Raw genomic sequence first — 23,059 nt, forward strand, 5'->3', positions numbered from 1 at the left:
AAGGGACTTAGCCTCTCTTGATACTTATCAAATTAATGCTAGTCTTAGGATTTGTGGCCATTCTAGGGGTCCTTTGCATTGGACAATCCTGTAGAAATGGTCCACCCTACAACAGCCAGAACACAATGGAGCATTCATGCTAGTGGTGGTTGTTACAGAAAGGGTTAGGTAATCCTTGTAAGGGAAGTCCCTTAGGAATTGAGATCCTTGACATTTAAAGCAAGCCATCAGTTGATTGGATAGCATCTTACAAAGACACTCACTAGCACGATGTGGTCCTTGACATATTGTGCATCAAGGTATTTATGTCCCAGGATTTTTGAGTGGTAGCATCTATTTGATATATCATGATGTATTTTTTGTCATGTATAATGTAATGGCTCACATAGACTCTCATATTGTGAGGAGTCACTTGCTGCTGAAGGGGTGTGATCTGGTTCCTACTCAATGATCACTTGGTTCATGGAGGTAATCCGAGGTGGTGGGGGTTGAGGGCCTAAGATAGGTGGAGGAAGTAGGAGGATTTGAGACCTATATTGCCCTTGGTTGGTAGAAGGGGATCCTTGAATGGTCAACTATCCCTGATTGAATGGATTTGCTGGTGCAGGCAAGGTCAAGGGCTACCTCTTTTGGTACATTGGCACTGAAATGTCTCATCATTTCCACATCAAGTGCAATGGGCACAATAGAGTGCCAGCCTAAGGTGGGGGCACTCATTAGTTGGATGGTTGCCGGTGTAGATACCACACCACACATTGTCTTGTATAGGAAATATGTGCAGAATGCTTGGGCCTTCCCTCATCAATTTTAAGATATAGGCTCATTTAATTCAAAAGGCCATCATCCATATTTATGGCCTTGGTGAGTGGAGTTGCCTCCTTGCTTCACCCACACTAGCCGTTTCACTATTGTGGGACACATCAGATGAAGCCACCTGTGACTTTCTCACTTAGGCCTTTTCTTTCTCAATTGGGCCTTTTCTTTCATGTTGTCATCTAAGAGCACAGTAGTCTTGCTGCACAACTCAAATGACGTGGGATTCACAATAAAAAGATGGTCATGAAGCTTTGAATCCCGTAGTCTAATGAGGAAGCATGGCAGTAACTACTCATTACTCATCCTCTCATGAGGCTCGCAACAGCGAGAGTTCAAATGTTTAGTTCTAGCAATATAATCTTGCAGAGAGTCAGTGCCTTTCTAGTTTACCTCATATAGTTGGTTAACAAGGCTCCACTTGGGACTGCTAGGGGCAAACCCCAGTATGAAGGACTTTTTGAGTGTATCCCAATTAGTTTTCTCTTCAATTTAGAGACTTGTACCACTGGCTTGCCTTACCATTGAGGCTCAGCCCAAAGGCATTGACCTTATCCAAGTCACCTATGTCCCCAAAGGTCTTGCAAATTTGCTTGAAGCTCTCCACATGGGACACTGGATCTCCCTCTTCTAGGAATTTAGTAATAAGCTTGGAGATGGTGATTAGCTTGCTCCTTGAAGATTTGGTATTCGTTACTATGAAGGTTGGTGGTGTGGCCCCCCTTCCTAGTGCTTGCACTAAGATCCTCATAGCCTTGCAGTGAGAGCATTGTTTGCAGTGCAAGACGATTGCTTAGTTCTAGCGATATAATCCGGCAGAGAGCCACAGAGAGATAGTGCCTTTCTGCTTTATCTCATATAGTTGGTTGACGAGGCTCCACCTGGGACCGCTGGGGGCAAACCCCAGTACGAAGGACTTTCTGAGTGTATCACAATTAGTTTTCTCTTCAAGGTTTAGAGACTTGTACCACTGGCTTGCCTTACCATTTAGGCTCAGCCCAAAGGCATTGACCTTATCCAAGTCACCTATGTCCCCAAAGGTTTTGCAAATTTGCTCGATGGTCTACACATGTGACCCTGTAGGATTCACCATTGAGGTGGAAATTGGAATACTCTACATGCTTCCTGATGCAGATGTTGTAGGAGGATGCTACAGCCCCTCAAGCCTAGTTTACCTAGTGGAGGGGTTTACTTAGTCAGGGTTAGACAGACCAAACCTCCCCATAATGTTAGAGAGAAATACCCTAAGATGTGAGGCTGTGGTTGATGGTATGGGGGAATGGGATCTGAGATTAGGAGCCGCAAAGGCTTCGAGATTTACGTTTTCATGGATCTCTCTGCCTTAGAGCTCATTGAGTTCTCCAAGCTCTTGTTAGTGTATGTGGGACCATGCAATATGAACATAAGGTCAAGATCCCAGAGGGAATTGACACTAAGGTGGTTGCTAGGCCAAGTATAATATTATTGGAGGCACTATCCTCTAGTTCTGGTTCAAATCCAAGCACTCTACCAAACCTTAGATGTGTATGTTGGTCACCTTAATAGGTTGCTACAATCAATTTCAGTCATTATGCAACTCTAGCCTTAAAGCAGTGAGCCGTTGCGTTAGCCTTAAAGCAGTGAATTGAAGGTCCGTTCAGTATACATGATCGCTGCGTTGTGTTAACGAGATAAAGCAACAAGATTCTTAAAGAAATGACTTGTTTATAGCGACGAATTGGAGTCATAGTGTTGTCCTCCTTAAAGTAGCAACCCATGATATTGTAGTGATTGTTAATGCTATAAGATTGTGAAAGTAGCAGATCTAATTTAACAGCGACTTAGTGGTATCTGTGCGTTGACACCCTTACGTGCAAGTTGACTTTGGATCTGACACTTATCAGCATATTTAATGACATGTGGTAGAGGGAGGGTGATGTGTTAGTGGTAGGTGAGTGCTAGCATTTAATGCACATTCACACCTTAGCAATCATCTCTACTACCTATTCATATGATTCAACACCGAAAAACAATAAAAAACAAGCTTCAACTTAAAATGCTTGAAAAATAGAAAAAGACGGCTTCTTTCTTTTCCTCTCACAAACCACGTCCTATACACCACAATCAACACTCCTAGTTAAGCTAGAAACATTGAGCAATGGGAACACTTACACATTGCAAAAGCATACCTTGACCTCTTTGACAATAGTGCAAACAATGTGGTTTGGCGGTGACTCACGTATCATGGGGATCTTTAAGGAATGCCGAGGGAACCTATCCTCTTAACTACTTGTGGGAGTAATGCAAACAAGAACCATTCTCAAGTGTCACACTTGAGATTCCTAGATTGTTACAATGTGTTTCCATGAGAGGGAAAAGGGGAAGGGGAGAGGGAAGAAGAGAAGAGAGGGGAATGAAGGGGGATGGAGTGGCACACAAAGGCACTACAATGGAAAAAAGAGAACACTCAAAACACTCTTGGAGAGAAAGAGAGCTTGTATTACAAACTTGTGCATACAACAATGAAGACGAGAGTCAAACCTTTAGCTATTTAATATACATTCCACCTTTTGAAGGGAGGCCCAACCTTGTCTTTTCTCACCTCTCTCTCTCTCTCTCTCTCTCTCTCATTCTCATTTTTATAAGGCACTTGGGCCCATATGACTCCAAGGCAGATTTGTAATTGTCTTCCTCTCTTCCTCTCTTTCTTCTCCACACTACCTTGTAAAATATCCAGCTATTTACATAGACTGTTGACCATGGTGGCGGGGTTAGCATGTGTTGTGGGGATCATGAAGGAATGGCAAGGGAACCTCTCCTCCTAACTACTCCTTGTGGGAGCAATGCAAGCATGAATCATCCTCAAGTGTCACTCTTCAGACTACGAGGGGAAAGGGGAAGGGGAGAGGGAAGAAGAGAAGGAGGGGGGAAGCGAAGAGGGGAATGAAGGGGGATGAAGTGGCAAACACAAAGGAATTACAAAGGAAACGAGAGCACTTAAAACACTCTTGGAGTGAAAGAGAGCTTGTATTCCAAACTTGTGCATACAACAATGAAGACCAAAGTCAAAACCTTTGGCTATTTATACATTCCACCTTTTGAAGGGAGGGCCAACCCTATTCTTTCTTACCTCTCTCTGTCTCTCTCTCTCTCTCTCATTTTTACAAGGTGCTTGGGCCAATACAGCTCCAAGGTAGATTTCTTATTGTCTTCCTCTCTTTCTTCTCCATGCTATCTTGTAAAATAATCGACCGCTTGCATAGACTATTAACAATGGTGGCTAATAGATCCCATCCCTAATTGGGTTGCAGGTTTGGGTATCAAGTGGGTACATAGGGGAGAAAAGCATGACTTCTTAGTTGAGTGCTTCCTCCTTTTATAGACAATATAACTCACCTAAAATATAGTTATCTTTTTGCTCTCTTATAAGTGCTTAAAACATTTTGATTTGTCCTTTTGCTATTCCTATTCCTAATAGTGTAATCTCAAGGAAATTCCCATGAGCACTCGTGTGCCTTAATTGTGTGTGTGTGTGTGTACACACACACACATGCGCGCACGTGCGAGTGCGTGCACACACACACACACACCACCCTTAAGGTCTTACGACAATCATGATAGTTTTGTAAAAAACGAGAAATTTAATGCCAATGTATCTCGTCCCTCTCCTTTTTTTAAATTTTGGCCATGCTAAGAGTTTATGGAAAGTTGGGGATTTTTTGAAATTTCCTTTGTATTTGCTTTTGTGAAATTGAGGTTAGTGTTGAGTATTGTATTAGGTTTTTTACCGTAACCCTACTTATTATAAGGTGTTAATGGGCACTGCAGGTTGCAAATGCTACCTCAACTACTCTTCCTTTCCTTGACGCAAGGCCATTGGCCATTCTAGAAAGTATTGTTAATGGGCATTAAATGTTGCCTTTAGTACTACCAAAACTACACTTTCTTTCATAAAGTAAAACTATAGGGGTTCTACCAATTGAAAACATGTAGTTCATGTTCATGGAAATCTAGCTACAACTAGAAGGGGCGTTGGCACATGGGTGTTCTCGATGACTTATTTTGGCTTGGTTGATGGGATGGTGTGTGCATCTAGTTAATGTTAGACCTAGCTATTGGAAGTGGAAGCAACCAGCTATATAAATATTAAAGAGCAGGACTGACATGCTATATAAATATTAAAAGTGGGAGTAAGCCCTTTATATAAATACTAAAGGGGACTAGAGAGGACCACTTATGCTTAAACACGAGGATGCCCACCAAAGTCCTACATTGGCTCTGCTCCTCTTGACTGAGGCTTGGGCGAGGGGGAGGGTGGGTGTCGGACAACCTTCTCTTTCGACAGACACACGATGATCTATGGAGACTTATGGATGAGATGTGGTGCTCTGGAACGCGCCTAGGTGCCAGATTGAGTCCAACAATTTTCGTTGGACTCCTAGCCAATCAACTACACCGGCTTCCATCCCCCTTTCTACTCGTAGCTTGTTGTACAGCTTCCTGCAGTCTACAAACTCTAGTACATGAATTTCAAATTCAAAATTGTGCGATGGATTGACCTCCACCCTCCCACTACCAGGTCTCAAAATTGACCTCCACCCTCCCACTACCAGGTCTCCAAATGGACAATGCATCGACCTGCAGGGCGAGGAAGCAAGCCGTTGCACGTGGTGTCAAAACGGATCTCAGCCAAGAAGGGCCACCCTCTTATGAACTTATAATGAACCAATAGCTCACCATCACTTGGTGCCACCCTCTTATGAGCCTAGAATGAACCAATAGCTCACCATCACCTGGTGTAATGAACCAATAGCTCACCTGGTGCCATTGCTAGGTCTCCAAATGGACAATGCATCGACCTGCAGGGTGGGGAAGCAGGCCGTTGGGAGTGGTATCAAAACGGATCTCAGCCAAGAAGGGCCAACCTCTTATGAACCAATAGCTCACCATCACCACCTGGTAGGAAAGGGCATGAGCATGCGCTTTCCACCGGGAGATGGGCATGCTCATGCCATTCAGAGCCTAAAACCTGAAATAGTTCTGAGCATACACAATGCAATGAGCTCCTCTTCCTTTCACCTCTGCTCTCCCCTGCGACACTCCATCTCTCGCATGGCTGCCTTGGCATCGCCTGCACCCCCTCTGTCCTGCACAATTCGCTCAGAAGACCCCCCTGCTGCTGACCTTGGCGTCGCCATGACCTCCTCTGTAGACGATTGCGCCAGCTTTTCTTCCAAGAAGCTCAAAACAGAACCCCCTACTTCTGACAGAATCTCAAAGGCCTGGGAACATTGGAAACGACTTGGAGAGCCGAAGCTCATCGTAGCACCCATGGTTGATCAATCCGAGCTACCTTTCCGAATGCTGTGTCGGAAGTACGGTGCCACTGCTGCCTACACGCCGATGCTTCACTCCCGACTTTTTGCCGACGACGCCAAGTATCGAAGTAGCGAGTTCACAACTTGCCCGGTAAGATAAGTGGTGCAAATTTTATATGATCATTGTTTCCCGTTCAGGAGTATTATGCTTTTTTTGAATTCAAGGTATTCTCGATCCCTCTTTTGAGTTGGAAAGTGCGCATGGTGGAACTGTTGATGGCTCAACTTGCCCGGGTGGAAAACTGGCGAACATGAAACATAACCTTCTACTAATGCTGCCTAACAGTAGCTAAACTTAGGGATTGCTTATCAGGAAATAGCAGAGACAGCAGAAATGGAAGCAAGGGGATAGGGTAGAGTCTCTCTTACATGAAGGGGCCATGGGAATTATGTGGGTTGGCTAGCATGGATGCTAGATGCTGTCCTTCTTGCATTGTACAGCTTTCAAGCTGATGCTTAGGTACAAACACTCAATTCAAGCGTAGGCTGCCTACTAGGGCAGCAAGGTGCTGAGATCTTTGGACGGAAAGTCTACTTACGCTCGAGATGGAGCACGTGGGCTCGAGTCTAGAGATAGCCAGCAGATAGGAGAAGGACCTTGTGGTTAGATCAGAGGACCACACCATTGGTGGGACTCTGGATCTACCTATTTTGTATTGTGTCCATAGTTTTGGACGGAAATATATTATTTTGGTGGTTTCTCTATCTGGTTGGTTCATTGTCTATTGATGAGTCTGCACATTTCTTATGCACATAAGTTAGGAAGTTTGTGATTCCACATCCCACACCACACTGTGTGAGCTCCTGGGCATTACTATAAGTCTTCCGCTGTGTGTACCCTCTGTTGGGTAATTTTCTAACATGGTATCAGAGCCCAAGTAGGAGGCTCACAGGTGTGGGAGCCTGAAGGCAGGGACCTTGCTAAAGGACGACCTTGATTCAGAAGCTCTAGGGAATCAACTTCCACGACTGGAGGATTGTGCCCTTGCGAGAAAGAGGGTGACTCAGGTTCAGTTAGGTGCGTTCAGAGTTTTGGTCTATTGAAATTGAGTTTGGTTGACTTTGCTGTGTGGTATAAACGGCAGAGATGTCGACCTCCACAGCCTCTTCAGCCCCTGCTTTCCCTTCCCCCTCTCCCAGTTTTCTCTTATTCACTATCCCTAACTTTGGAGAGTCTGGAAAACTGGACGGGACCAACTACCCGATTTGGAAAGTGAAGATCCGGAGTTATTTAGTGGCTTGGAAGTTGTGGAAGCTGATCACGGGAGTGGAGTTGAAGGCGGAGGACATGGTGGACAGAAAAGGGAGATAGTCATGGAAGTAGACAGAGAGGAGCTCGAAGCTTGGGAAGACAGAGATGCCCATGCCCGCTTCTTCAGCTTCAACTCTACAATCTCGATATGGAAGGAGATACGATACATAGCCACTTGACGAAGGTAAAGGTGGTGAGGGATCAGCTGGCAGCAGTTGGTCAGAAGACAGACTCCTGCCATTTGGCCTTGATGGTACTGAGGAGACTACCTCGGAGTTTCAAGAGCTTTGTTACGACTGTGATAGCAGGACAGAGGACCAAACCTCTGATGTTTGAGGAGTCGGGTCCATTACTGCTACAGGAGGAAGCTCGGGAGAAGCTCTACAACGAGGACAAAGACGACAAGGCGATGTTGGCGAAGGATTCCGCTGGCAAAGGAAAGGGCAAGCCTAACAGTGGCAAGTCCAAGAAAGACGACTCTAACGACGAGGGGACTTCTAAAGGAAGCAGAAGAAGAAGTGCTTCTACTGTGATACGCCAGGACATTTTGCAAAGGACTGCAGAAAGAAAAAGGCGGATCAGAAAAACAAAAAGGAGTCCGACTCAGATTCAGAGGGAGAGGCCAAAGCAAATGTGGTAATTAAATTGTTCATGGTGACATCACCGAGTGTTACCGAGGTCAGATATGTTGATCCAGAAATCACAGTGAGGATGTCTGACATAGAGATGTGGGTCAACGAGGAATCAGATGCCTTTGTGAAGGTGAAGGACAGCATGGAGCGCTTGGTACCTTCCAGGTGCGTGGCTGTTGACACTAACACGAGGGTGGATTCCATGGAGGGCCCTGGGTTCTCATGGTCAGATGGATGCTGTACTTCAGAAGGGGACAATAAAGGATTACACAGGCTCTTGGCGGGTGCCTCATTGAGGTACAGGGTTTGCTTCCAGAGCAAACACACAGGCAGTACAACAGTCTGGTATGTACTTGATATTTTGCATATGAGCCTTTATAGCATGCTGTGGAGAGACTCTGTTCTTCATTTGTCTCAGGTGATACGAGATTGGAAGGAATCGGCCTTCTTTGAAGGCAGAAGGGGAAGTATTGGTGCTTCTTCAAATCTCGGACGCAGATTGCTTGAAGGTGATGGACAAAGAGTACTGAAGCCAGAAGAGTACCTGCTTGAGAACTCAGCGAGAGTTCATGGTCCAGGTAAACTGGAAATATTCATTGGTTACAGACCTTGCCAAAGGAAGGACGGGTTGAAACAGACCCTCAGAGCATGGTGCCTGGAAGACTCTAGGTTGTTCACTCATTATGAGGGGGACAACTGGAAGATCGTGATAGCTGGATTGCTTGAGTTCGAAGGCGGGAACGTGACTGAAGGAGGTGGTGCCAGGAGATGCTACCAGAGATGGAACTGTGTACCAGGATGGTGTGCGGAAGCGGAACTAGACCTGGTGGAGCAGGAGCCACTGGATGAAAAGATAGGGAAAGATTTCGACATTGAAGTGTTCCAGAGGACTACGACTAGGGAGTTACTGGAGCATTGTCATTGATGTGTTGGCATTGGGCTGAGATGTGTCGGTGAGAGGGGGTGTTGGAAAGGTCACCATGCATGGGGGAGGGAGACCTGGGGCAGGATATGCCCAAGAGAGAAGAAAGAGAGGGGGCTGCCACATGGGCAGCACCTCACATCAAAGACCATGGAAAGTACCCAGAGCTAGGATGGATCTGCAGCAGCAGAAGGCGAAGCAGCAGCCAGCACAAGGGACCCAAAATAGGAGGCGATCACATGGCGCTGACATCTGCAGGGTGTACGGCTCTGTACACTACTGGAGAAGAGCCTGGCAGAGGCGCAATGATGGCAGGATGTGCAGGATGGATAAGCACAGATGTGGAGCAGGTTTTGGGACTGTTTGGAGGCCCTGGTTTAGGGCTGGAGAGTGGGCACCCAGGTGTCCAGAGGCAGCAGCAAGGAGGGCTGCAAGGGACTGACCCTGGGGGGCATATTTATAGCCCACACAGGTTGGCCAGGCAGGCTTATATAGGGCTGGGACCTTGCCTAGATTGGAGGGACAAAGGCCCTAGAAGTGTGGGGCCAAAAGCCCCGGGTTGTGAGCCCTTGAAGGGCTGGATCAGCCACAGTCTGGTCGGCCAGATTAGGGCAGGCTGGTTGGTTTTTTGACAGGCCCCTAGGCCTATAAAAGGAGAGGCTTGATGCCTCACAATTCATCCAGCAAGTCAGCAAACATAGGAGCAGCAGGAGCAGCAGACGTCTGATCTTTGGGCCTACATCCAGGAGGCAAAGCAGGGCCAGAGTTGCTGCAGACTGAGCTCACTTGGGGCTGAAGCCTAGGCTGTCTACTAGGGCAGCAAGGTGCTGAGATCTTTGGACGGAAAGTCTGTGCTGAGATCTTTGGACGGAAAGTCTACTTGCGCTCGAGGTGGAGCACGTGGGCTCGAGTCTAGAGATAGCCAGTAGATAGGAGAAGGACCTTGTGGTTAGATCAGAGGACCACACCATTGATGAGACTTTGGATCTACCTATTTTGTATTGTGTCCATAGTTTTGGACGGAAATATATTATTTTGGTGGTTTCTCTATCTGGCTGGTTCATTGTCTATTGATGAATCTGCACATCTATTTTATGCACATAAGTTAGGAAGTTTGTGATTCCACATTCCACACCACACTGTGTGAGCTCTTGGGCATTACTATAAGTCTTCCGCTGTGTGTACCCTTTGTTGGGTAATTTTCTAACATCAGATATGGCTTCTTGAAGCCATGGAAGCTTGAAAGAGGGCTGAAACTAGAAAGAGGGCTGAAGGGCTGAAAATTGATGCCATAAGGTGTCAATTATCATAGCCTCGGTCATACCAAGGTTGAATGCTGAGTCTCTCTCCTTGCCAAAGATATGACTTTTGAAAAATTCACTTGTTGTGAATTAAACTGCACCAACAAAATTCAATGCTCCACAAGCCAATTGGCTGAAATCAGACTCGTACTTGCAAATTAAGACCCTCTAAGCAATGGTGATGAAAAACCCCATATTTTTTAGGCAAAAAGGTACTCCAAATGCAAGCGAATTGAGGCAAACTTCAAAGTTGAGCAGGAAAGTTATAGCCTGTAAAGCATTTAAAAAAAAGCAGTATTCTTGTAGAAAAGGGGGTAGGGCAGATTTAGAGAAAGGGGATAGACTAGCAGAAGGGGAGAGAGATAGGGGAAGAAGGGAGAGTAGATAGGGTTAGATGTCACATCAAAAAATACCATACAAATCATTAGGGGCTAACTTATAAGTCCCCCTTCTTTCTCCTATCTTACCACCAATTTCCCTTCTTTTTTCCCACCTATTTCCCACCTAATTCCTTGCTATTTCCCACCTTCATTACAGCCATCCCTCCCCAAGGAATTTCGCCCTCAAAATTTTATATGCAGGCTGTTAAATAGGTGCAGCAAACAGCAAATAATAATCAGCCTGGTAGGAGATAGGGGTTGTCCTGGACAATGCTCTCTGGTTGCCATAAGTTCTCATCCTCAGGAAGTCCCTGCCACTTGATAAGATTCTCGGTGTAGACTTTGTTTTGGAGTACGTGATCCTTGAAACCCATGATGCGCTCTGGAACATAGAGTATGTGGCCCTCCTCATCCATAGGTGGTAGCTCAGGAAGGACTTGGACATGCTGTCCGACATGTGGCTTCAGCAAGGACACATGGAAAACACTATGAATCCTGGAGGTCCTGGGTAGCTCCAACTCATACGCCACCTCGCCAACTTTGCGGATGATCCTGTAGGGACCGTAATACCTGTGAGCAAGCTTCTATTGGTGTTACCTTTCAGCAAGGCATAACGGTTCTTATGGAGGCGTAAGTGCACATAATCCCCTTCTTCAAAAGACAAATACCTCATGTGTTCATCCGCATACTTCTTCTACTTGGCTTGGGCATCCTGCATATTCTTTTTAGCCAATTGCAGAAGGGCATCCATACTCTCCAAGTCATTTCTTGCTTGCTGATTTTTCACAGCCATGTCTGCAACTAAAGATGGCATACCCATTGTGCATCAATACATAGCCTCGAACAGGCTCATGCCTAGAGAGATGTGGTTGGTACTATTGTAACAAAATTCAGCAAGTGCCAACCACTTATTCCAAGACTTCTGTGTGTCATGACAGAAATGCCTCAAATACTCCACCATTTGTTCACCCTAGTGGGTATGAAATGGGCCTGCTTTGTCATTCTGTCAACCACCACAAAAATGCTATCCCATCCCCCCTCTATGGAAGGCAACCCTGTGATGAAATCCATAGCAATGTGAGTCCATTTGCCTTCTGGAATAGGTAATGGCTGCAAGAGACCCGTGGGTAACCAGCTGTCCACTCTATTCTGCTGGCAGGGCAAACATTCACTGACAAATTTCACTACATCCCCTCACAAGCCATCCGAGATAAAGCTTTGTTTGACCTTTTCATATGTCTTAATAATACCCGCATGTCCTGCCATAGGAGATGAGTGCATTTCTTGTAAGACCAGCAGTCGATACTTCGAACCTGGCACCGAATAAATTCTGTCCTTGCACCACAACAGCCCATTATGCAGCTTAAATTCAGCATGCCCCCTCGATGGCCTCTGGAACTCCACAAATATGGGAGCTGCCTTAGAATCCTGCATGTATTCTTCCTGAATACCATGAACCCACTCCTGGTAGATGGTAGAAATGGCAGACAAACTGCAAGCCCACATACGGGATAAGGCATCTGCAACCACGTTTCTCTCCCTTTCCTGTATTCAATGTCGAAATCGTAAGACTAAACCTTAGCCAGCCACCTCTTCTGCTTCATTGACAAGTTGGGCTGCGTAAGGAAATACCTGAGTGTCCTATGATCTATCTTAACCTTGATTTTGCTGCCGTATAGTTAGTGGTGCCATTTTTCGAAAGCATGGAGGATAGCTGACATCTCCTGATCATACACATGATAATCCAGTTCCTTGGCATCCAATTTCCTGCTTTCAAAAGCAATTACCCCCTGTTCTTGCCTTAGCACAGCCCCTAATCCTTTGCCACTGGCATCTGCGTCCACAATGAAAGTACGCGAAAAATCAGGGCATACCAGCATACCAACATAGGAGCATGAGTGAGGGCGAATTTCAGGTCTTCAAAGCTGCACTGTGCATCTGTAGACCACATAAAAGCATCCTTTTTCAAAAGTTCTGTCAGAGGGGCTGCCCTCTTGGCAAACTTGCGATTAAAGCGCCTGTAGAAGGAAGCAAGACCTAGAAATCTCCTCAACTGAGTAGGGTTGCGTGGCTGTGGCCAATCCTCAATGCATTTCACGTTTGCAAGATCCACTCGAATGCCATCCTTGCTCACAATGTGACCAAGATACTCAACCTCTTCTGCCATAAAAGTGCATTTGCTGGCTTTAGCATAAAGTTGATGCAACCTCAAGATTTGTAGAACTTGCTTGAAATCCCTGTGGACAAAGCTGAGTGTTAAGGTATTGAAATCCATGCTGATTTTGCCGAGTGATTGCAACCAATCATAGGCTAGGACAACATCTATTGGGCCCATGTCAAGTGCCAAGAGATCACTTGCAAATGTATAGTCATCAAAGAACTTAAATCTTGCATCTTGGCAACAAGATCTACTGATCATATGCTGTCCATTGGCCACTTCTACTCTCAGCCCATGGTCTATGTCAGTAGCAATCAATCCCACCCTCTGTAAGGTCTTGCAGTCAACAAAACAGTGGGTGCTACCGTTGTCCACCAACACATGCACAATCCTGCTATTAATCATCCTTGTTAATCTGATAGTATTAGCACTTTTGTCACCCATCAAGGCATGCGGGGAAATAGTATAAAGTGTTGGCTGGGCATCCCAATAAACCTCCTCCTCGTTCACAGGAGCATTACCACTTGCATCTTCACGTGCATAAAAAGCCATCACATCGTGATGCTCCACAGAAAAGAGTGTGGGCCTATGGCCTCTCATGCCACCTGTGGGCAAGATCTCATACAATGCGAAGCATGAGTTTCATGCGCAGTAGCACCTCCAGGATCAAAAGGAAAGTCAGTGCCCTTCGTGGCTCCAGTGTCAGGAGCCTCATTTGCATCATGTGTTTTTGCCATCTCATCCTGAGACGTATCCAAAGACCCTGGGGCATCAAACAATTCCTCGTCATCTGAGAGGTCAATGATCATGTTGAGCTTGGCAGTACTACTGTTGTGCATCTTGCACACATTCCTGTGCTCAGGAGTCCATTTCTCGCCACATTTAAAGCATAAGTTGGCCTTCTTTCTGCTGTCCATTATTGCCCGTGTATGCTTTTTTATCTCAGCCTGCTCATTTCCAGCAGTAGGCTTGCCTCCAAGCTTGGCATCAGGATACGTGGAAGGCCTGGCATACGGCATCTTACTACCCGAGACAGTAGGAAAGCAAGGAAATGGTGCTGCTGCATATTTCTTGTCAGTCCACTCAGCAAACTTAGGCTCCGGCTCATCGTCATACCCCGTAGCATGCGAGCTGCCCATGGCATTTCTGTGCTTGCTACTGCAAGCTGAGCTGCCCTCTCAATTGTTTGAGGGTTATGTGCCTTCACATCTGCAGCAAGAGAAGGACTTAACCCATGGATGAAATGCAGCAGCTTGCTCTTTTCAGATACGTCCTGCACAAACAGGGGATGCCTCCAAAAGCGTTGCAAGTACTCTTAGACCCTACCAAGGCATAAAATTCAGCCAAGTATTGATCCAATACAAGTGGAGATACAAATGTAGTGACCATAAATTTTTTGAAACCCCTCCAAGTGGTTAGTCTCTGAGGCAAATCCCTCATGTATCGCCACCATGTGTGGGCATAGTCCTGCATATGCATACTTGCAAAAATGATGCGCTTCTCCTCAGACTTGGGGTAGAAGGGTAAATAGTCTTCCAGCTTCGTGAGCCACTCCTCCCAACTCATTGGGAGTGCGAGTGTCCACTTTAAACTTATGCACTGTGAGTTTGTCCTTGATATCCTTGGCTGCATAATTCTTGTGTGTGTAACCTGTTGGGGTAAAGGCACATTGCCACCCTTTTGTTAAAGATATGACACCTATGAGTGTCTTAAGACAGTCGTAGGGTGAAAAACCTAATCCTAATAAAACCTATGAGTTTGTGGTGTGGCTCAACACTTCACACCCACATCTTTTGTGTCTCCCCTCTCTCTCACTCTCTCCCCGTTGTTCCACTCCCTCTCTCTTTCCCTCACAATTGGTATCAGAGCCTTCACCTCTCCCTCTCCCTCTCCACTCCTGTCTACCTCTCCCTCTACCCCTCCCTATCCCCTCGGGCCTTGTGCCCTCAGCAGCGGCAGCAGCGAGCTCAGCAACGGGCAGCTCGCAGGCAGCGCGCAGGTAGAGTTGGGCAGCGCGCAGGCAGAGCACGCGGGTAGAGCAGGCAGCGAGCGCGGGCAGCAGCACGACAGCGCGCAGGCGACGCACGCACGGCAACGCGCAGGCATCGCGGGGCAGCTTGCATACGTAGCAGCAGCTAGCTGCGCACCGCACACCCCGTACGGTCAGGTATGGCCATCCGTACCGTCGTACGGAAACCGTACAGGCGGCCGTACTGTACGGACGCCGTTGTATGGTGGTTGCGTCAGAGAGGGAAGGAAGGTACAGTTCGAATTTTGTTTTTTTGGGATTTGTACCATGCACAGGTACAGCAGGTACAACAGGTACAGCCGGTATAGCAGGTATTTTTTTTTGGGGAAGAAGAAAAAGAGAGAGCACTCTGCTCTACATTCCCGGTTGTTCAGTTCTAACAACTGTGTGTTGAAGGTACAGCAAGTACCCTCGTGTCCCTCGTGCTTGAGGTGACTAGTACCACAGTGTGTGGTGGTTGCACAGTTATCTTGTTTCGGGAAGGTCAAATGCCTTGATTTTGCAGAGGGCTTTTATGTTTTTTGCTGAGTGCAAATCTCAGCTTTTGGGCGACATTTTCAAAGGGCTTTTGCCTGGAAGTTTATGCAGTGTATGCCTTGAGGCAGTGTGGAGCCAGGGTGCCCACATTGGTCTTGTTTCCGCAGTGTATTCAGTGACATTTCTGCAGGTCACATTCTGTGTACGACACCTTGAAAAATCTCAGTTGAGCCACGCTTGGCCAGGGCGCATCGAGTTTACTCGGTCCCTAACTGTCCATCGTTGACAGTGCTCAAAAGATTCTCTTCAGTGTTTGTACGTTGCGATCTATGTTGTTACTGTGTACACAGGGCTGTTTATGCATCACATTGTTAGGTGAAAGTACCAGGAAAGCGCTGTATTTTGTATGCTACCTCAGTGTTGAGGTATTTTTCACTTGGTACAGGTGTCAAATCAAGGGGCTTTTGCCCAGATTTTGCTTGTGAGCACTTGAGTTACTGTTTGAGACCTTCAGATGCCTTTTATCCCCTTGGCAGAAGGGTGATTGCTTGGGATTTGTCCCATTCTCTGTTGCAGGTTTGTGACAGGCTGAAGTGTCTGGAGCCTCTTTTCAGTGAACAAAACTGTGTATGACAAGTGGTTTATGCTTATAAAATCAGTGCAATACCTCATCTGAGGTGGGAGAAGTGTCCAGGACAATAGTGTTTTGTGCTTCGTCAGCTGATGATGCACTGATAAAGCACTTGTGGAACAGCTGCAGCATTCTGAAGTTACTGTTTTATGCCTATTTGAGCATGGTACAGTGTGTCAGAAGGTACAGTGACTGGAGGGAAATTTTCTGTTTTGCTGCAGATTTTTTTTAATAGTAAAAACAGCACTATTGTGAGTGCTCCTGGCTCTTGATAGAGCAGGTTTTTCTGAGAAATCAGAATTTTATTTAGTCATTCTTTGACCTACAGGGAGTCAGGTACTTTCCTTATCTGATATGGCATCAGGGGGAAGTGAATCTTCAATTCTGAACATAAAGAAATTGGAAGGGGCACACAATTATGCATTATGGGCAGAACAGTGTTTGAATGTACTCCTTCTAAAGAAGATTTCTAAGCCCATAAGGGTGAAGGGTGTCAAGCCATCTGGGATGTCAGATGATGAGTGGGAGGAGCTTGATTTGTCCGCTAGGGCTGCTATCATGCTTACTCTCAGTGATTCTCTTGTGTTCAATGTTCAGGCTGAAAAGACCTCTTATGGCCTATGGCAGAGGCTAGCAGAGTTGTATGCCCAAAAGAGTTCAGCCAGTAAGGTTTATTGGTTGAAGAAGCTGGTTGATCTTCGCATGAAGGAAGGTACAGCTATGACCTCACACTTGAGTGAGTTCAATGCCATCTTTACACAGCTGATTGCACAGGGGTTGAACCTTGATGAGGAGTTCAATTCTACTTTCTTGTTGTGTACCTTCCTTGAGAGTTGGGACACTTTCAAGACCACCCTGTCTAATTCAAATGTCACTCTTATGTATGTTGATGTGGAGAGCTCTCTCCTTATGGAGGAGATGAGCAGGAAGAATAATGCGGGCAGCAAGTCTTCAAATGCTTTGCAGGTACAGGAAAGAGGCAGGACTCAGCAGAAGGGGAGATCTGCTGGAAAGTCCAAATCCCGCAGTCAGTCCCTAGGCAAGGGACGTGAAGTCTAAGTGCTTCAAGTTTATACGGGATCAGAAACTGCTTACCCTTATCCTGCATAGCAATGGCAGATGTGATCTGCTGACCAATGTGCTGTCTCATCTGGACAAGAGCCGTATCCTGCATAGCCTGCTGTGGTAAGTTGTTGGCTGAACTCTAGTCCTATCTGGCAGAAAGCACCTTGGAGGAGCCGACGATGTATAGCCCAAGCAGGTTGAGAGCAGAGTACTCCATCGACAAACATCTGCAGCATACATGTCATGATGTCCCGTTGCTGACGGAGCTCCAGCCATGAGCCTTCGTCGATCTATCGCCTGCTCCAATTTCCATCAGCCCTCGTTTAGTGAGTGGCTGAATCTCGTGAGCGGTTGAGTCTTCCGTCCGCTGTCATCCGTGAGCCCATATGTGCCACGCCCGCCAGCCCCGTTGTTGCCTTGCAACTCCTTTCTTTTGTAGTTGCTCTTTTGCTACGCTAGTAGTCCCGTCGTTGCCACATCCGTCGAGTTCTAGTCCGTCGATTCCTGATGCCGCCCCTGTCGCCCTCGCCTCTTTTTTGGAAAGGGGCAAAAACTCAGAATTTTTCAGCCTCTTTTAGGGGCTCTCCATAGCCCTATTTCGGCTCATTCAAGCCCCATTTCAAAGCTTCTTCGACGACCTTTCTTCTGAGCCTCTCCATCGACATTTTCGTGTTTTCCACACACTATTTCAGGTGCTCATTACAGCATGGTTTTGCTATCCATTTCTCCTTGCCTACATTCGAGTTCCTCTCTCTAGGGCCAGTCACCATGCCACCGATTGCATGACATGGATGAGGCTGCTCAGTATGAGCAAGTGCCTGCCACAGTGGCTGCATCCATTGGTGGTGCAGAGGCGCCTTCCACTCAGCCTCTCTCTCCTGCATCCCGGGAAGCGCAGGCAGCGTAGACACAGTTTCTAGATGCTCTTTCCTCTATATTGGTGCAGGTGTCAATGGATGGGTGGGCAGGCTAGATGAGCTACCTGCACAAGGGCTCTCTTTGCGCACAATATGGCTCTTAGGCAGAATATCTTCAATGCTATACTTCGTCAGCAGTTGCATTGATTTTGATTGTTGCACGCTAATGCAGAGCTGCGAGCGTTGGCGTTAGTGTAGCAGCTGCTGGGTATTGGAGTAAAGGATGAAGTGGAGAAGCAAATATGCCAGGGTTGGAGCTTTGATACCAATGTAGAAAAGGGGGTAGGGGCAAATTTAGAGAAAGGGGATAGACTAGCAGAAGGGGAGAGAGATAGGGGAAGAAGGGAGGAGAAGGGGTAGGAGAAAGGAGGAAGGAATAGTAGATAGGATTAGATGTCACATAAAAAAGTACCATACAAATCATTAGGGGCTCACTGATATAGTCCCCCTTCTTTCTCCTATCTCACCACCAATTTCCCTTCTTTTTTCCCACCTATTTCCCACCTTCATTACAATTCTCCTCCAGAACACGTCAAAACTGTTCACGACAGCAAGAAATGTGACTTTCCAGATTAGGGTTCTCTGCAGGAACTTCAAAAGGCAGCCCGCTTGAAACCCAAAATAACATATTTGAAACCGTAAAAGCGGCTCTGGAACAGAACCAAAATCCTAAAAACAGGTCTGGAAACACTTCAGAACAACAAAATAACTGCTCCTGTGCAGGGGCAAATGCAGAAATCTCTGAGAATCAGTTGAAAACGGATTTCCATCAGTCGATAATATTTGAAAATCAAGTAAAATCTGATTGCCCTGGTGCGACACATTTGCAGCACAATAAAACTGCTTGCTGCCCAAGACAAGGGGCAATTTTCTGCATATCAGCTCGAATCTTCCTCTGACAGCAAAAAAAAAGGTCGAATCCAGTTGGAGACCGTGCGTCTGGAGTGCAGGGCAGAAATCAATCAAAAGCAGCAAAAGCACCTTGTTTTCTAGTCCAGCAGTGGTGGTTTTACCCAATACAGGGACAGTTGTAGAACAGCTCCAAGAGCTTTCCAGACACCATTAACTGAAAATAGTTCTCCTCTAGGATTTCTCGCAATGAAACCGAGGGTTTTCATGCCAATGGGGAGGGGAAGGCACAAGGGAGTGAGAGGCAACCAGATGTGATACTCCTAAAATCCTAGGGGGTTAAGGCCTTTACAAACAACTAACTCAACCACTAACTATGGTTAAGGTTCTTTGCCACCCCAAAAAAAAAAACTTTGGTTGAGGAGAAAAAACCTCAGTGGGGCAAAAAGTGCCTTTCATCTTATTACTAACGTAACATTGACCATTTCCTTAATGTTTCTAATAATTGTAGCAAGCTAGGCATCTTTTCATGGTGCCATACTCTAGAACATTGCAATAGTCTTCGCTTAACAGGCCTTGAAGTCTCCACTTGAGAAATACTTGTCCTTTACCTTTACAAAGGAATCTGAATTTGTGCACCATTGCTCTCCGTCTAACAGCAGTATAGGTCACCTCACTGTCTGGATGGTATCGGAGATGCTTGGAGCAGCTCTAACAAAAGTTCCATAGTTACCAGGCTTGTGGTTCTTCCTTTTGGATTGGTCGTCCTCCTCTTGGTCGACCATGGGAGCAGCTAGCAAGGGATATTACTCTATGACTTTCAAAATGGCGGGTGGAGAGTCACCGAAGTCGGTGTAGCTCCTCAAATGTGAGAGATTTTGCTTTAGAAGGTCTTAACTCTGTTATGGATCAGTGTTAGTGTCTAATCCTTTACACTAAACTGGCAATCGGCCACAGTCCAGGCGTTTCTTTTCTTTCTTGTCTCTGTCATCTGAAGAGTTTGTTGCCTCATCTTAAGGATTACCATCAGTCTTCTTCCCAGCTTGCTTGTCTAGGCTTGGCCTTGTTTTTATTTTCCTTTCCTTTCCCTGAAGAACAAAGGCCTTGTCCTCACTGCTTTCATTGCACATCTTCTTCATGGCTTCCTCTTGTAGTAGCATCAGCCTCAATCCCTCAAAGGTGCACTGTTGTTGTCATTGATGTAATCAATCCCCTGAAGCTCTTAGGAAGCATGTTGAGGACTAACAATGCTAAAAGATTTGTGTCATCCTTTGGCCATACGATCATCCTTGATTATCTTGGCCTTCACCAAGTGATCACTTAAAGATTTGCCGCCTCCATCTTCATTGTATATGGCTGATTTTGGAGCCTTCGAATCTTCCGAGTGCGTTTGGTTCAAGTCTCTCAGGATGCCCAGGCCTCCAAGAATGCATCCGCAAATTGAATATGCAGAATCATACTGTCTGAGATTGTCTCAATGGTCTTGGATAGCACCTCAGGTCGTCCTCCCATTCTTCTACTTGGGTTGGGTCTGCTGGTGTCAATACCTTCCTCGAGGCATACCAACATATCCTCAAGTTTTGGCTCTATGCTAGTGGCTTCCCTTCACATCTCCCTAGCCACCATGTGACTCCTAATCTTCGCCTTCTAGTTGGGTAATTCGCAGCTTGGCATTGTCTCAAAAGTTTGATAACGGCATTTGTGCATGTATGTCGCACGCACACACTCACGTAGGCGCGCGCTTGCGCGCGCACACACACACACACACACTATATATGTATGTGTGTGTGTATTGCATGCTGTAGCGTGTGTATATACATACATACATGCATGCATATAGGTATTATATCTATATCTATATGTATGTAAATGTGTGAGCTAATGTGTTTAAAATGTCTATTTCTTGGAGTGTGTCAAGGGCAAGTAGTGTTCGTAAATCTTCTAGTATTCATTCAAATGTGGATTAGGCTGCTAATCATTCTGCACCATTTAATTGCAGGAAATAAATATTCATACTAAAAACCTGTTATATCATGTTCGTTTCAGGAAGATCGACCACTATTTGTCCAGTTTTGTGCAAATGATCCTGAGAAGCTTTTACTTGCTGCTCAGATTGTGGAACCTCATTGCGACTATGTTGACATCAATCTAGGGTAACTGCATAGGAGCCTGATTCTTGAGATAGCAATGATTAAAATGTTAACTGTCTGTCTCATAACTTGGTTTGTTGTTTGCTTTGCAAACTGAGTTAGTTTGATAGCTGTTGATATTCCTTTGTTTCTTTTGCGTGATGGGGATTGCTTGGTATGCTTATACTAGAATGTATTAGCAAGTGTAAAATACAAATATGTGAGGGGTTTTGACTGTTGCGATAATGCTTTGGGTCCATAATCTTTTCTGCATACTCTCAAGCTTATTTCCCACTCTGCAGGTGTCCTCAACGCATTGCAAAACGAGGTAACTATGGAGCATTTTTGATGGACAACCTTCCACTTGTTCGTGCTCTTGTGCACAAACTTGCCTCAAGTTTGTCTGTGCCTGTTTCTTGCAAGATTAGAATCTTCCCAAAGCTGGAAGACACACTTGCATATGCTCGTATGCTTGAAGAAGCTGGTTGCTCCTTGCTTGCCGTCCATGGCAGAACACGTGACCAAAAAGACAGCAGGATTGTCAGGGCAGATTGGCATGCCATCAAAGCAGTGAAACAGGCTCTCAATATCCCTGTTCTAGCGAATGGTAACATTCAATGCCTAGATGATGTGTACAAATGCATGAGAGAGACGGGGGTGGATGGAGTCTTGTCTGCAGAACCACTACTTGTGAATCCTGCCCTCTTTGCTGGTTATAAAGTGGCTGATGGTGGAGATACTATTTCAGATGGGACATCGATGGAGAATAGTGAGATGCTTCAGAGGCCATTGGATCAGCCGAGGCTGGTGCTAGAATATCTCGACTTCTTTGAGAAGTACCCTGTTCCATGGCGCATGGTTCGTGCACACGTCCATCGAATGCTTGGCAACTGGTTCAAAATACATCCTGACTTGAGAGAGGAGCTTAATAAAGAGTTCAAGCTTTCCAGGGAATTCTTGGAAGGGATAGTCTGTAGGCTTGTGAACCGCAAGGAAAGGATATATCTCTTACCTCCCGAAACACCCAGTGAAAATCTTGCAGAAGCACCTCTTGGAATGCTAGACCGGTCTCTGATTTTGTTCAGTGGTGCAGCTACTGGAGGTAATGGACATGCAGTTTCTGCTATGCAAGAACCAGATTTCCGAGTAGAATCTAGTGCAATGTCTTCCGTGTCAGATGAAGGTGGCATAGAAGCTCCTCAGAGTGCCATGAATGGTGCGTGATATCTTGATACACAAGCAAGTACTTCGCTGCTGATTAATATAAACCTTTTTCTCCCCATTTTTTTTACCAGGATCATAATTTTAGAACCTGGTAAATGTATTGCTCTGGTCTCAGCATACTTTACAGGTAACGTCAACTGTAAAGTGTAAGATCTGCAGGGCTTTTGTCTCTTGGGCTTTCAGATTTGTTCCTTCACGCAGGACCGGAGAATATTGATGTAAAATGATACCAACTTCTGTTTCATCTTATGAGTCCCTTCATAGTGCACCTGTGCGCTTTTTCTTCTGCTGTTTTGAGGAAGGGTGGTGAATGATATTGTACTCTTAACAACTGTCTTACACGCCAATTACTGCTCGATTGTATAACTTTTTCGATATAGCCATGCTGCTTGAATCGTCAAAATGCGATTCATGTCCTTCTTGAATGGGCTTTCTTCATCTGGCCAATGATTGTGATCATGATTAAAAGCTAAGGAGCAGTTTCTCCAACATGACAATATAGCTAGTTGTAATGTAACAGTCTTCGAAGTCGTTGAAAATAATTGTTATTTACCAGCTGAATTTTTAGCTCATCATCAAATGGGTACTTAGCCTGATCCTCATAACTCCTTGCCCTTGTCCTGAAGGGTCCTTAGATTGAGGTATTCGTTGTTGCAAGCCTCAAATGTTTAATTACTCTCACTCCTTTGGGTCTTTTCCCTCTTTAATAGGCTTGTTTCTAGGATCCTCCTTCGTGGTGTGGTTATTGGCCTTGCAAGGGTCCTAAGGGATGACTTGGTTAGTGAGTTACTAATCAGGGCCATAGTTTTGAAGTTAGTTCATTTGGTCAATTTGACCTTGCAAATTATGGTTAGCATGAGGCTTAAATGTGGGTTAGTAGAAGTTTAAGGGCTTCTAATGTGTTTAGGGTTTAAGTTTTTTGT

At 45.7% G+C, this 23,059-nt stretch overlaps 1 protein-coding gene across 1 annotated transcript; it reads left to right on the top strand.

The window, feature by feature from the left end:
• The first annotated feature begins 5,740 nt into the window (after positions 1 to 5,740).
• Positions 5,741 to 22,416, top strand: LOC147901244 (uncharacterized). Its single transcript, XM_087375562.1, has 3 exons — positions 5,741 to 6,261; positions 20,830 to 20,936; positions 21,215 to 22,416. Exons 1-3 carry the CDS (start codon positions 5,764 to 5,766, stop codon positions 22,134 to 22,136), a joined length of 1,527 nt encoding a protein of 508 aa, XP_087231688.1. The 5' UTR covers positions 5,741 to 5,763; the 3' UTR covers positions 22,137 to 22,416.
• Positions 22,417 to 23,059: the final 643 nt, after the last annotated feature.

Source organism: Dipteris shenzhenensis, chromosome 6 (assembly GCF_047967505.1).
Source record: "Dipteris shenzhenensis isolate YYH24624 ecotype China chromosome 6, Dip_SZ_1.0, whole genome shotgun sequence".
Lineage (NCBI taxonomy): Eukaryota > Viridiplantae > Streptophyta > Polypodiopsida > Gleicheniales > Dipteridaceae > Dipteris > Dipteris shenzhenensis.